A 16,234-nucleotide genomic window follows, 5' to 3' on the forward strand; every position below is an offset into this window, starting at 1 on the left:
ATGGGGAAAAATCGCATAAATCCCTGATTTCATACTTGGGGGGGGGGGAGGAATCACATAACTACACTGATTTCATACTAGAATAGGGGGAATCACATAAATACCCTGATTTCATACTGGGGGAAAATCACATAGCTACCTTGATTTCATAATGGGGAAAAATCATATACCTGCCCTGACTGAAAGGCGTGTAGCTCCCCACTAGCCCTATAGTATGGCTATATAGCATTTCACTTGGTGATCTCAGCAACTTCTATAAATTCCATAGTCATTTCTGTGCTACTGATTGTCACATCTACATACTCAGCTCTAACATCTCTGCTGACCTTCAGGCTCCCATCTCCAAAAGCCTAACAGACATCTCAAACTGGATGTCCTGTATTCATCTTAAATTCAACATGTCCAAAGGGGAACTCATGATCTTCCCCCAATTTTCCATCCGAGGACTGGGAATCCTCTCTCTCCCAGTGGCAGCGCCTTCCCTGCGCCATCACTGCTTTGACACCACCCAAACTCAGACAAATTCTCTAAATCCCCTCTCCATAAAAAGGGAGTGGAGTCAGTATTTACATGGTCCTGGAAGCATCCTGCCTTCGGAAATGTTCATGTCAGTTTTTAAAATTAAACAGGACTATCTCTTCTGACATACACATATCATTTTTTTCATATCAATTTGTTTTCAACACCTGTTCATGTGATTTGTTAAATCTAATGGAAACCTGCAAATGAAAACTGAGAAAACTAGAAATGTTTTCCCATCATTTTGATCAAGAATTATTTTCAGTTAAAAACAGTCATGTTTTGCTGTCTCATCACTAATATTGTTAAAATGTATAATAATAAGCTTTAATTCTTATAAATATAAACTAGCTTGTAAAACAATGTGTAAATTGTACCTGGTGGGCAGAAAAAAAGCTTGAATGAAAGAATGTAGTATATATGACATTAACTTTGACAATTTTCTCCATGAAAACAAATACTGAAAGTAATTTTTAAAAATAAAAAGTTCTAATACAAGACAGTCCTCCTCCCATAATTTATTTGGTCATAGGAATGACCCTGGGTCCCTGAAGATGATAGTAATGGAGTGCAAGCTCCAGCAAGCCCTAGGAGCTAGAAAGGCTTCAAATAGGGACCCAGCTGAGACTGTATATACCGGTTGTCTGATGGCCAAAGAACTTCAGGTTAGACAAAAGGTAACAATTACTTTGGCTAAATGTAAAATCTCTCCTATCATAAAGGGAGATTCCCATCTAAATAGTGAAGGGAGTATTCACACCAAGGAAGACACAGGTCCATGGCATATGGAACATATAGATTTTCTACACTAATAGGACTAGTGGACAGATGTTTTTTATATTGACCACCAACAGTTTTATAGGAAAAACGTAAATTTAGCTTTCAAGGGGTCTCATATATAGCAATAATTGATATTACTGGACAGTCTGACTTCTGACAATACTGACAGACTATGTATAAATTTAGGTGATCCTGGCCCTCCAGGCCCACCTTGTGAATACACATTAGGAATGAAAGGAGAAAAAGGCTTTCCAGGAGACCAAGGTCCAACAGGTCAACCAGGAACCATGGGAGACCCTGGGCCACCTGGGCATCCGGTAAGCAAGAAGATTGTTTTTGGTAGGTTTCTGTTCCTTTTATATATTGGATACAAAAGTATTATAATCAATTTTGTACAGGATGCAAGAGAATTTATCTAAGGACCATCTGTAGTTGCTTTTGAGGCCTATGCCAAAGAAAAGGAATGTTTCAAATCGTTCACAGAATCAAAGAAAAGTTGGATACAGATCCTAACACCTTAAGCTGAACACATATCAAGCCATCCTCACCATCTTTCCACAAAACCTGTTCCCTCCTACTTTCCTTGTCTCAGTTAATGATATCACAATTCTCAGCATCACACAGGGCAAAAACCTCAGAATCATCTTTGACTTTCTTTCCCTTTCCTCTCTCCCCATTCAATTATCAAATCAATTATATCTCCTAAAAACCCCTTATATACTTCCCCTGCTTACCATTTTCACAAACCCTAGTTTAGACCTTCACTTAAGAAAGGGAAGGGAATAGGCATTTATTTAATGCCAATTACATACCAGGCACTGCTAAGTGTTTTACAAATATTATCTCATTTGATCCTCACAACCATGCAAGGTAATTGCTGTTGTTATCCCCAGTATAATGGTTGAAGAAACTGAGGCAAACAGGTTAAATGACTTGCCTGAGATTACACAGCTAGTGTCTGGGGATGCATTTGAACTCAAGTCTTCCTGATCTAGGTCCAGTGCTCTATTCACTGCACCACCTAGCTGCCTTTGACCATCACAGCTGTCTACTTGGTCCCCTCCTTTTTCCAGTGTCTCCCCACTTTAATGTACCTAAATGTATACTTGGCATCTCTGCTGCAATAACTTTCAAATGGGCAGACCTCTCCTGAAATCTCATAAATACCCCTATTGAAAGGCCTTTAGTAGCTGCCCGCTGGCTCCACAATGTGGCTATATCCTAATTTTACTGGGTGATCTCAACAGGTCCCATGAATTCAATGATCATTTTTATGTTGAAGATTGCCAGATTTACTTATTCAGCCCTAACCACCTCTCTGTTGACCTTTAAGCTCACATCTCCAACAACCTAATAGACACCTCAAACTGAAAGTCCCATGGATGTCAAACTCAACATATCCAAAAGGGAACTTGTTATCTTTCTCCAAAAATCCTTCCCCTTCCACACCTTCCTATTGCTATTGAAGGCCCCACTACCCTCCTGGTCCCCCAGGCTTATAACTTAAGTGTCACCCTTGACTCTTTACTCCCTCTTCCCCCTCCCATATCCAACCCATTGCCAATGCCTATCAACTTTACCTTCATAACCTGTCTTGAATATGCCCCTTCCTCTTCTCTGACACTGCCACCACCTTGGCATAAGCCCTCCTCACCTCACACCTCACACACGGGTCTCTCTGCTCTCAAGTCTCTCCTCATCCTAGTCCATTCTCTACTCAGCTGTCAAAGTTGTCTTCCTAAGGCACATGTCTAACCATGTAAGTCACCTGCAGTGGTTCTCCATCACCTTCAAGATCAAATATAAATCCTCTGTTGTTCAAAATCCCCACACTTCCAGTCCTCTTATGCCTTACAGCCTTCCTTGTACTCTTCAATCCAACCACACTGGCCTTGATGCTCCTCACATGAGACCCTGTCTCTAAAATCTGAGCGTCTTCGCTGGCTCTCCTCCATGCACGGAATGCTCTCCCTTCTCATCTGCTCTTTCTGGCTTCCTGCAAGTCAAACTAAAAAGTTCACCTTCCAGAAGAAGTCTTTCCTGCTCACTCTTCATGCTTAATGCTCTGATTGTTTCCTGTTTGTACTTTATATTCTTGTGTGACAACTAGACTGTGAGGTCCTGGAGAGCAGGGAGTGTCTTTTACCTTTCTATGTTCCCTCAGCACTTAGCACAGTACTTGGCACAAATAGGTGGTTAAATAAGCATTTCTGGACTAACACTATTCCTTTTAACAGACTCTATGATCGTTTTGCCAAACTGGACTGCTCAATCCTCCCTGAACTGGCCCCGTCCTCTCCCAGAGTTGCATTTATCTTCTGTCCTCTATGACTGACATATATACCCCCATGCCGCACTATCTCTGCTTGTTAAAACACCATTCCTCCTTTAAGGCTCCAGCACCTATCTTATTTCCTCCATGAAGCTTTTCTTAAACACCTGAGTTGAAAGAAATACCTCTTTGGAGTTCTCATAGTACTTTGGACATTTTCCAAGCATTTATAGTCCATGCTGCCTTATATTTGTGTATGATAATTGTTATTTATTATATGTAACAATATAGAACATATATGTAAGATAAATGTACATAATATAGATCATGTATAATATAGAATTATTATCTGTGTATAAATAATTATAATTTTGGACGGAGAGTTGGTACATGACTTTTGTTCACATGATCGTGCACTCAATGCAGCCTCTGAGGCCAAGATATGACAGAGTAAGGATTGATCCTCTGCTGTTTGTGCTAATTTTGGTCTGACAATTAATAACAAGAAAACAGAAGCTCTTCACCAGCCAGCACTGCATGGAACCATTAGTTACAGCCAATGGAGAAATTCTGAATACTATGGATAAGCTTGCTTACTTGGCAGTATAATTTCCAGCGATTTTCACATAGATAAGGTTGAATGCATACATTGTCAGATCTAGCTCAGTGTTTGGGAGACTCTTAAAGCGAAGTGTGAGAGAGAAGGGGTATTAGACTGACTACCAAACTGAAGGTCTACAGAGCTGCTGTGCGGATCTCATTGTTGCATGCCTGTGAAATCTAGATGATATACCAGCATTATGCCAGGAAACTGAATCGTTTCCATTTGAATTGTCTTGGGAAGATTCTGAAGATATTCTGGCAAGATAAGGTACTGGACACCGAAGTCCTTCCTTGAGCTGAACTGCCAAGCATTCAGACTCTACTGCAGAGAGGGAACTCTGGTGGGCTGGTCACATTGTTCAAACACCAAATTACAGTTGCCTAAAAAGACTATTTTATGGAGAACTTAGACACGGAAAACACTTACACGGAGGCCAGAAGAAGTTGTACAAGGACACTCTTATCTCTCTGAAGAACTTTGGAATTGAATGTGAGATGCGGGAGATGTTGGCACAGGATCACCCAGTATGGCGTGCCCATACCAAAGAAGGCACTGTGCTCTATGAGCAAAGTAGAATTGCAATAGCTCAAACGGAACAACAGATGCACGAATTTAGAGATACCTCCACTCCAAATGTTTCATGTTGACTATTTATGGCTGACCTGTGGTAGAGTCTTTCAAGCTCATGTTGATCTGGTCAGTCACAGTCAAGCATTCTGTACCTTGACCCCAACATAGTGATGTCATTTTGATCCTCATTGAGCACAAAGGACAACAATCAACCATATTTGTGTATGTATCTTATCTCCGCCGCCATGCATGTTTTCCCCAAATATTTCATATCTTTCCTCTTTCAGATATCCTAAGAAGTTTAATCCCTCAAAAGTATATTGCCTCCAGTACAGACCTGCATTTTTCTTGCTGCCATTGCTACTCCCTCATAATACTCTGAATACGGTGATGACAGAGCCCCAAAGTGGTAGTTCCACTATTTTTGATGGAGAAAAGAGGATTTGTTTAATAGAAATCACAGCAGATCTTCTCCATTTTTCATTTGTTTGTTTTCTTCCAGCCAATATCATAATTAAATGTCTTATGATCATTTGGCTTTTTGTGGATTATTAGCTTTTCTATCACTTTTCCTCTTTAGTTACTTACAAAAATAAATAAGCACTTTCTAAAATGTTTGTTGACTTGAAATAAAAACACCTTAAAGGTTATCTGCTTTACACTAGCCTCCCACACAATACAGTAATCCTCATAAAACTTCCCAGAAACGTGATTTCTTTTAGCCTCTGCTAATCTAACTAAATCATTCCAGTGTTTAGAGTTCAGTACCTCATATATTATCCAATTAAACTTTGGAACAGTTCTAATTATTAGAAAGTTCTTCCTTATATTAGGCTAAAATCACTTTGGCAGCTGTGGGAGATGGATTGTAGTAGAGACTTAATCCAAGGTAACCAATGATAAGGCTAAAGTAGTAGTTTAAGTGTGAAGTGATAAGGGCCTGAATTAGGGTGGTGGTCGTGTGAACAAAGAGGTAGAGGAGGAAGTGAAAAGATATGACAAATGCCTGGTAACCAGAAGAATGAGGGATCCCTCAGTAGTAACAGGGAAGTAATATGGGTGGATTTGGGTGGGAGAAGAGACAATGAAATCTGTGTTGGACATACTGAATTTGAGATGCCTAGGGAACATTCAGTTGGAAATGTCCAATAAGCAATTGGTGGTGTGGGACTAGAGCTCAGAAAAGAAGGCTGGATACTGAGGATCTAGAGATGATCACTGAACCCATAGAAGCTGATGAGGTTGCCAAGTGAGAGACTAGAGAGGGAAGAAAGCCCAGTGTTGGGGAATACCTATAGATAGCAGGTGTGACATGAAGATCCAGCAAAGGAGACTGAATGATGCCATAAAGCTCCAGAGGAGAGCTGATTCAGGAGAAGGTAGTGAATGGTTCTACCAAAAGGTCAAGAAGACTGAGGACTGAGAGGGCCACAACAGTACATTTCACCACACTATGGTCCAGTCCATATTTTTCTATCTTATCAACAAGTATATCATGAAAGATTTTGTCAAGGGCTTTGCTGAAATAAAGATACATTATTTTGTAGTCTCCCCATCTACTAGCTTAGTAACCCTATCACAAAAGAAAATGAAATTAGTTTTTATTTGTTTATTCAACAAACCTTAAGCACCTGCAATGCACCATGTATTTGGGGAGATTTTTTAAAAGATTAATATAATATGGTCATTTCTGTCAAAAATTTTATAATCTGGTAAATATTTTTATAATCTAATTTATGAGGTAACAATTTTAGCTAACCCATCTTGGCTCCTAGTTATCACCATTTCATTTTTTCAGGATTTATAATCTGTTTAATCATCTATGTTGTAATTGTCAAGGATCAACATTAAAATCACTGCTCTGTAGTTTCCAGCACTCCCAGGTTTGAAAATTAAGACATTTCACAGGATCATAGCAATTTGAACTGGAAGAGACCTTATAAGTTATCTAGTTGAGACCCTTCATTTTACATGAGGACACTGAGGTCCAGAGAGGTTAAATGTCCTTTAGGTTATCATTGGCAGAGCCAGGATGTGAATTTAGATCTTCCGTCTTCTTTCCATAGCACCACATTTGTTTCTAGGCCTCTGACATCTCTGCCATTTTCCATAATCCTTTGAAGACTGTCTACAAAGCAAAGTGTGTGCTTGTCTCTTGATACAATCATATCAAAAGATATTTCCACACCCTGGAACATATCATCTGGGTCTCAGACCTGATTCCAATTAAACCTTCTCAATGCTCAAATTCTATTTCTTCATCATTCCTGAGTTTTTTCATTGTTTCCTAACCATGCCTATTGTGCCCTTTCAAATGTGAAGGTAATTCTCCTTAAGAGAGAAGCAAATAGCAGCTGAATAATTTTACCTTATCACTGCTCTAGATGAACATTACATCATCTTTTCTGAGAAGATGGCCTCTTCCTGGCTCAAATAGCTTTAAAAAGCTTTGAAAATTGTTATCCGTTAGCATTTTTTGTAAGTCTCATCTCATTATTTCCAAACGGTAGCATTTTCCCAGAATTAAATTTAGTTACATAGTGAAAGAAATGGAATAATGATTACTTTGATTTAAACCCCTTTGGGTACCTCTTGTTCCAATCTAAGCAACTTGGCAGTTTGGTATCTTTTGAGTACTCATGTCTGAGACTCCTAAATTCTAATGGTTCCCAATGCCACTAGAATCAAATGGAAAGTGTTTAGCTTTTAAAGCCCTTCACAAATTTGCCTCCACTTATTTTCCATATTCATTATACATTTTTACTATCCCATCAATGCTCTGAAATTCAGGGAAACTGTCCTCTGATCCTTACCCAGGACACTCCATACCTTTTTACTGGCTCTTCCCCATGCCTAGTATTTACTCCATCTACCCCTCAGCCTCATAGAAGTCCTCTCTTCCTTCAGGATGCAACTCAACAATAAAACAAGTATTTTAAAGTACCTATTATGTGCTAGGTGTCAAAGATACAAGTATAAGATTGCATTCACACTGCATCTACTGCCCTGTCTGTTTTTTCTAGACTCCAGGGAACAAGATGCCCTGCCCAGATTAAGTACACCTGAGCTTTGATTTTTATCACCATGCTGCTAAACTCAAGCCTTGACAGCAGCTTCCTTAGCTTACTAGAAGGTAGTCAAAGGGAGAAACAGATTTCTAGGTTTACTCCACTCTTCATTTGCTGCCCTACCTGGTTTTTCCAACTCTAGCAGCTAGGTAACACAATGGATAAAGTACCAGGCCTGGAGTCAAGAACCTGAGTTCAAATTTAGCCCTGGAAACTTACTAGCTGTGTGACCCTGGGCCAGTCATTTAACCCTGTTTACCTCTGTTTCCCCATCTGTAAAATGATCTGGAGAAGGAAATAGCAAAGTACTCTAATATCTTTGCCAAGAAAACCCCAAATGGGGTCATGAAGAGTCAGATGCGATTGAAATGACTCAACAAGAGATACCTTCCCCCTACCATGCAGCCCTGCCTCCTTTTTCGTATTGTTTCCCCACCCCCATTAGACTGTGAGCTCCTTGAGGGCAGAGACTGTCTTTTTATTAATTTTGTATACCCAGTGCTTAGCACAATGCCTAGAACATGGTAGGTGCCTAATAAATGTTGATTGGATTGGATTCTAATGGGAGAGACAAGCTCATACAAAATGAAAGAATACAAATATATGCAAATTAATTACAAGGTAGTTTTAGAAAGGGGTATAGTTGGGGAGAATTCTTCATGAAGAGGATGATGTTTAAGCTGCATCTTCAAGGAATAAAAGGACTGACTATGAGGTGGAGAAGTGAAGATAGAATAATACATTGCAGGCATACAATGTAGCCAAAGGTATGGGGACAGGAAATGAAGCGTTATATATGAAAAAGAAAAGACCAATGTGGTTGGAATGCAGAATGAGGGAAGTTCAGAAATGTCCAGTGATGCTGGAAAGCTAGGTTGGGGCTAAATTGTATAGAGTTTTAAAAGCTAAATAGATATGTTTATTTTGTCCTAGCAACAGCAGGAAACCAATGGAATGGATTGGGTTGGGGAGTGTCATGGTGCCATTGTAATAATCTGGAGGAGAGGAGATGTGGGCCTAAAGTCAGGTGCAGCTATTAGAGTAGAGTGAAGGGGTTGGATGTGAGGGAAATGGAAGTAGAAACAGTAAGATCTGGCAACTGATTGGCTATATGGGGTGAAGGCATTGAGTATAGCACCAAGATTACAAATCTGGGAGACTGGAAGGATGGTGGTGGCTTTGACAGAAATACATTTAGCCTTTTTTGACCTGGTATCAAGGGACTTTGAATTTATTTTTATTTATTCTGTATATACATACACAGGTCTTTGTTGTCTCATCCTTAGAGTGTAAGCTCCCTAGGAGTAGAGATTATTGCATTTATTGTATTTGTATCCCCAATGCCTGGCATATAGTAGGTGCTTAATAAATGCTTTTTGATTGACTCATTGATCATTCTAGCACCTGTCATCCCTACAAAATGGAAATGTCCCTAGCTCCCTTTCTATCCCAGATTTCCCATATTTCCTGCCCCCTCAACAACACCCCCATACATGCACAATTAAATCTAATGCCCATGTTGGCTTACTAGAAATTGGTCTAGGACATTACTATTCCACCTGTGTATATCATATTATGAAAATTACAAATACAAATTATAATTTGTAATCTGACTAAATGTCTGCCTTCATCTGCAAAGTACTCACATGCAGAAAGTTATATCTAATAGACTTCAGAAAATACTGTATTATAATAATATTAAACATACTACATTGAAATTACAAAGAATGCCTTTTTTGATGAATGAATGACCCCTAACTGTCTCTGGAATATATCTCGTTAGCCAAGGAACTGAATTGAAATGGACAAATTATGTTCCAACTCTGCCAAACTTTCTCAATATAATATTGCATCTTATTATCTACCTCAAGAAGAAAACTTTATGGGCAACATTTGATGTGGTAATTCTTCTGCAATTCTCTTGTTTTAAATTACAGGGCATGCCAGGCACCCCAGGTTTTCCCGGTTTTCAAGGCGATCCTGGATTTCAAGGATTTCCTGGTGTGATAGGTACTTGTCTAAATGTTCTCTTACATGGCTCTGGGAGAGGAAACACAACCACCAATTATAATCTGATGACTAAATTCCTCAGCTTCAAAGCTTTGATGTAGGAGAAATGAATATACACCATGGGAACAAAAATAAAAACACCTTTAAAAGTTTCAGAAAAATAGACATGGAATCTTTCATCGATAGTAATACTTTTAAGTGCCATGACCTTTGTATGGGATTGAAAGGTAATGCATTCTTCTTAATGATCTTGCCCTGTCCAGTTAATTCCCATGGTATTTTCTTTGTAAATCAAGAAAGGTTTTGCCATATAAAGCAGAAATATTAAGTAATAAGTTCACCCAAGGTGAATGATGCAAAAAAAAAAATTAGTTGTGGAAGACAAGGACAGATGAGATGGGTTTCAGAAGGCAATAGAAAGAGAGAATGTTTGCTGTTTTCAAACTGGTCTTTATACGGACCCTTTAATGAAACAAATTAGCCAAAAGTCAGAATAGAAGTTTCTGAAGAGCTTTGCTACACTAGAGAGACAAGATAGTTTGCTATCTGCAAAGAATTCCTAACACCAACTACTTCCCTCTAAGCCTAGAAAAGATTCCAGAAACTATAGAAGGTGACCACTTTTAGGCTTGCAAGGCTGCATAGTAGTCTGAGTACTGGACTTAAAGTCAGAAGGGCCCAATGTTCAAATTCCATCTCTGACAATTTCTAGTTATGTGACAATGTGGACAAGTCACAACCTCTGTGAGCCTCATTTGTCACATCTGTGGAATGGTGACGATCATACTACTTTTATTTATTATCACAGTATAAAAATTAAAAAAAAACTTAGTGAGGGTTGTAAGGATTAGACAAGGTAGTGTATGCACTTTACAAACCTTAAAGCATTGTATCAATGTCAGTTGTTTATATAAGAAGTCTTAAGGAAATCTCAAAAGAATTGTTGAGGTCAGTATCACCAATTTTGTAGAATGAAGACATTTGCTCTCTTCCTTTCTTGAGCTCCTAGAGTAAGCCACTGGATCCTCTAGTCAGTCCCTTAAAATATTACTATTCTTTTGTATTTTTTCCTTAGGAATTTTTATCTCAAAAAGTCAAGTACAAAGATTTCTTCACTGTGAATATTTCATTAAGATAACAATTTTCTGGGCAATTACCAATTCATCTTCATTATTGATGTTGTATTTTTATTGCATTGTGTTTTTGTCTCTCTCCCCACAACCCCAAGAGGCCATGTGGCACAGTGACAAGAAAGCTGCCTTCAGAGCCAGAAAGGCCCAGGCTCTGGTTCTCCTTCTGACCCAGAAGTGACGGTTGTGACTTTGGGGACAGCCTCTGAGCCAGAGGGATCAAACTTGCAAGGCCTAGTTACCCATAACATTCCATGGTACTGCCCAAACCAGATTACAATGTAATTGGGAAATAGTTAATAAAATAAATAAAAACGAAACAAACATAGATAATATCACATTTGAAAACTAAGCCAATATGTAGTATGCAGGGATTCTTGTGTATGGACTATTGGCCCCCAATTCTATTTGAATTTGAGGTTACTTTTCTAGGCGACTCTCTAAGATTATAAACTGCAAAGAAGGTGCCACCCTTTTGTTGGTAGAAGTCACTTTACTTAGGAATTCTCTATACCAGCAAAATTACAGGCCCAGTCCCTAGCTCTTCTTTCACTAAAAACATGAATTTATTTCCTGAAAATTGCAATCATTAACTATATGCCTTAAAGTGAACATTTTGTTCATGGCATCAACCTCATATAGAAATGAGGGCCACTAAACTGTACATAAGGACCCCTGAACCTAGTGACTTAGAAAACCACATGTTATCTGTGCTCTACTGTATTTTTATTTATTTTGTTAAATATTTCCCAATTACACTTTAATCTGGTTTGAGCAGCAAAGCCTGTTGACCCCATGGCTCTGGATTCAGGGATCTTCTTGTCTTCCATTTACCTGTGTCAAAGGCTAGAAATAAAAAGTGAAACCTTCCCATTTAGTGAGTTTTGGTAAAAAGCAGGCAGGGTTGACATTTACTCTCAAGGGTACTAGAAAGAGATGTGCTGCCATATCCATATTCAGTAAACCTGCAACAATGATGCTAAGAATATTGATAAGCATAATATTTAAGCACTGTCCCTTACCAGAAGTATATTTCAATGAACTCTTAATGAGGCTTGGCTTCATAATGTCTCTACTCCAAAATTTAATGAAACTGAATTGGTTTCTAAACTCAGAAAATTAGTAACTAAGAACACTTGCCCTAAAAAATGTATTGTTTGTTGCCTCCTCCACTTTGGGCCTCTGCTTATAGCCTGGCCAAGCATGGGACTAGACTGGAAGATTGAAAGCTTTCTCTGGATGGCCACAGTTTAGATCATAACACTTCCAACTCTTATTCTGGTGCCATGACTCAGGCAGGACTCATAATAATGGTTCTAATCTTAACCTCTGTATCTCTAATCTATAGTCTCTATTTAGAGCAGGGACTCAACCTGGTGTCACTGAGCTTGTTTTGTTTTTTTTTTTCATATTTTGATAACTATATTTCAATATAGTTTCCTTTGAAATCCCTATGTATTTTATTTTATGTATTTAAAGACATCATTTGCTGAAGGCCTCACCATTCTGACACGAAAAAGGTTGAGAATCTCTGGTTTAACGTGTGTCACCAACCTGAAGGTGGAAGTGGCTTGAAGCCATTCCCCCAAAGTATAATGACTATATGATTATTATAAATTTTGTTTTTCTTGTAGGAGAAAAAGGCAATCTGGGACCTCCAGGACCATTTGGGCCTCCAGGGTCAATTGGGCCAAAAGGACCTCCTGGTAATTTTTTTTTTGGTACTTTATGAAGATAACAGAACATTTCTAAAGGTAATAAATCATCTTTTTATTATGTTTGTCTCAACAGGTCAACCTGGAGACCCCGGAACAATTAAAATTTTATCTCTGCCAGGGAGCCCGGGGCCTGCTGGTCAACCTGGAGGCCCAGGAATGCAGGGAGAACCAGGTCCACATGGACCTGTAGGATACCCAGGTTGGGAATCAGTATATGAAACTGAATCACTGTAATGTAATACCAAAAGAAGGCAACTTCCCAGGTTCAAAATATCACTGAGACTTATTCTATGATAACTGTTGACATTTATATCTAGGCAAATGGAAATAATACCAGAATTAGTCCGAGCATACATTTTAATTCTAGATCTGCTAGTTTCTGCCTGTGTAACATATGTGGGGGCTTCAGTTGTCTCCTTCATAAAAGAGATTGCCCAGATGATCCAAGCAGTCACCTAAAATTCCAAATCTACGAACAAGATCGTGTTTTAAGTTTTGCAAAATGTTTTCCTCACAATAACCCTGGGAGGTAGGGAGTTACATTTTACAGATAAGGAAGCTGAGACAGGTTGGGTAAGGGATTTGCCAAAGCCAATACCAGAGTGAGGAATCAAACTCAGCTTCTACTGACTCTAAACTATTATCTATTTTGCTATTAAATCTATATATTTGTCTGCGTCCCAATATTAAAATTGTAGTCATTTGTTTTGAGGTTAAACACCACAACTTTATTTTTTATTTTTTTGCTTTTTGGAGGGCAGTTGGGGTTAAGTGACTTGCCCAATTGTAAGTGTGTTGAATGTGTGAGGCCGGATTTGAACTCGGGTCCTCCTGACTCCAGGGCCGGTGCTCCACTCACTGTACAACCTAGCCGCCCCAACAACACAACTTTAGACAGAGTGTTGTAATGATAAACCCAGTGATCTAGCTTGGTTTATAACTTGCTGGCAGCTAAAAGATGTTGAATCTATATTGAACTGTTAGGAAAATCAGTTGACTTATATGCGTTTTCTAGATAAATATGTTTTGAATGTTTGTTTGAATATAGTTTGAATGAACTATATGCCATAATTAATTGTGAGTTCTCTGAAAGATAAGCTTTCCTGATGCAAGATAAGTCACTTTGTTGATGGGAGTCTCTTTAAATGGGTGATGTAAGGCAACTAACATCTATCACATAGGGCTTTGCCCAACTCCTGAGTGAGGAAACTATAACATCTTCTCTTCGATTTATTTCTAAGTCATAGAAGGCTGCCCAGAGCATTGCAAATGTAAGTGACTTGCCCAGGATCACACAACAGCCAGTTTTTAAGTGATTAGAGGCAGGTGTTAAATCCAGGTCTTTTTGGCTTTAAACCAGTTCTCTTATCTACTAAACCATAGTTTATGCACTCTCTCTCTTTCCTTTCCTTTCCCTCCCTCCCTCTCTATTTCTCTCTCCCTCCCTCTCCCTCTCCCCCTCCCTCTCTCTCTCCCTCTCTTTCTCTCTTTCTCTGTTTTCCCTCCCTCCTCTCCCTTTCCTTCTCTTCATCTCTCTTTCTCCCCTCCCCCCCCCCCAGTCAAACTAAGACCTCTTAAAGACCTTAACTAGAAAAGGACAAAGTCCTCCACTGTATCCTGGGCCATCTCCAGTTGTCTAGATCTATATCTAGCCACAGGTCTCAGATGACTCCGGAGGAGAAAGTGAGGCTGGTGACTTTGCACAGCCCTCCCTCACTTAAATCCAATTCACTTTCAAATCACTGCATTATCTTCCTAATATTGTGGTCTTCTTTGAAGGATAAATCACACACATACCCATTTTACAGTTGAAAAAACCTGAAGCCAACAGTGGCTAAATGACTTGCCCAGGATCACACAGCTAGTCAGTGTCTGAGGACAGATTTAAACTCAGGTCTTCCTCACTCCAGGTCCAGCACTCTACACACTGTGTGCCACCTACTTGGCCCTTACTTCTTTTTAGTATTGTTTTCCCATGTATGAGAATTATTGTTGATTTGTTGTTTTGCTTTTCCACATGTATGAATGTAATGATGCAATTTTTGGTGTTGAATAGGACTTCAAGGACCAAGAGGTCAGCCAGGGAAACCAGGAAAACCAGGAATTCCTGGACCAGCTGGAGAAAAAGGCAATAAAGGATCTAAAGGAGAAATTGGTAAACACATCTAGACTTATTTTCTCAACAAAATTAGGCTTGTAACGTATCATTGCTAAGAGAACCATATTGTGTCTAGTAAGATGCTGTGTTACTTCAAGGTAATATGAGATTTCTTCATTTATCCTTCCTCTTAACCACAGGGAGAGGTGGTCAAGAGGAACAAAAAAGAAATCTAGGAATTACTGGACAGAACAGTCTTCTCATCTACTCCATAGCTCTATATGGCACAGTCTCCAAAACCAGCAGGGAAGGGAAAGGCAAAGAGAATAAATAAGCATATATTGTGTGTTTGTGTGCACGCACGCATGTGCACACACACACACATACATATGCCAGTCATTGTACTGAACACTTTATAAATATTATCTCAATAGAGCTTCACAGTAACTGTAAGATGGGTGTTTTTTTATTCCCTATTTTATAGTTGAGGAAACTGAGAAAAGCTGAAGTTAAAAGACTTGCCCAGGGTCACACAGCCAATAAATGCCTGAGACTAGATTTGATCTCAGATGTTCCTGACTCCAGGTCTAGCACTCTATCTACTCTGTAGCCTAACTGCCTCTAACACAAAGGAACACAGCGGAGTCAAAGTGTTTCAATTGTTTTGAGCAGATCAGTTTATAATTAATCAGATAGAATGTGATGGGATATTAATAGATATTTTAATTTCAAAAAGTTCAATCCTCCCTTTAGGTACATAGATCTGTGACTAGATATAAAAACTAGCAGTAAAACCAGAAAAAGAATGAAATAGATATTGCTGGAGAGTCATCTTCACACTTATATAAGAATGACTACTTTTAACTAAAACACAGACACATTTCCTACCTTGCTTGTTCTATTGACATCTTGGACTTAGGAACCAACTGCTTGACACTTTACTTGGCTTTTAAAATCCATTTGTCAGTGATCAACCTGTATTAAATATTACCTGCTGCCAAAGCTGCATGAAAAAATTCTGTGCATCCATGTTGGAAATTGACCAGCTGTTCAAACTTAACATTTATCACATCGTTTAATTTTTTAAACTAAGAAAAAATTTAAATATCCTTCCTATCTTCTAGTATAAATGCCCAAATCTATGAGATACAACAGATGTTAAAAAGTTTAAATTTGAAAAAGTTGAAATATAGAGCTAACAATATCCCTTACTAAATCCTGGCTCTGGAGTAATCCAATTTACCCTGAAAATACAGGCTTTGTGTGACTGTAGAGATGGTTTAGGACCAACACATTTTCCTAATTTGAAAATATTGATGACCAAATTTACTTTCCACAATTAGCTCAATGCATAAAACGGGGTACCTTTATAGAACTTCACTATATCTACCCCCAGAAAAAATAACAACAAAAATCCATTATACTCTCTATATTAGAATTACAATGTGAATTTCAAGTATTGTGT

The 16,234-nt window shown here is 38.7% G+C and overlaps 1 protein-coding gene and 1 long non-coding RNA gene across 2 annotated transcripts in view; one reads left to right on the forward strand and one right to left on the reverse strand.

Moving 5' to 3' along the window:
- COL4A3 (collagen type IV alpha 3 chain) overlaps window positions 1–16,234 on the forward strand; it is a 171,507-nt gene that overhangs the window by 142,672 nt on the left and 12,601 nt on the right. Inside the window, exons 43-47 of the mRNA XM_069104555.1 lie at window positions 1,486–1,616; window positions 9,751–9,823; window positions 12,588–12,659; window positions 12,745–12,870; window positions 14,728–14,826. Coding sequence (XP_068960656.1) covers window positions 1,486–1,616; window positions 9,751–9,823; window positions 12,588–12,659; window positions 12,745–12,870; window positions 14,728–14,826 — 501 coding nt within the window. The remainder of the gene's footprint in view (window positions 1–1,485; window positions 1,617–9,750; window positions 9,824–12,587; window positions 12,660–12,744; window positions 12,871–14,727; window positions 14,827–16,234) is intronic.
- The window catches only part of LOC138174355 (uncharacterized), a 58,692-nt gene that overhangs the window by 22,755 nt on the left and 19,703 nt on the right, over window positions 1–16,234 (reverse strand). The gene's annotated exons all lie outside the window — the stretch shown is intronic.

The sequence above is a fragment of the Petaurus breviceps genome, unplaced genomic scaffold, assembly GCF_028583685.1.
Source record: "Petaurus breviceps papuanus isolate PSGF00001 unplaced genomic scaffold, PetGlider_PUasm1.0 688, whole genome shotgun sequence".
NCBI classification, from domain to species: domain Eukaryota; kingdom Metazoa; phylum Chordata; class Mammalia; order Diprotodontia; family Petauridae; genus Petaurus; species Petaurus breviceps.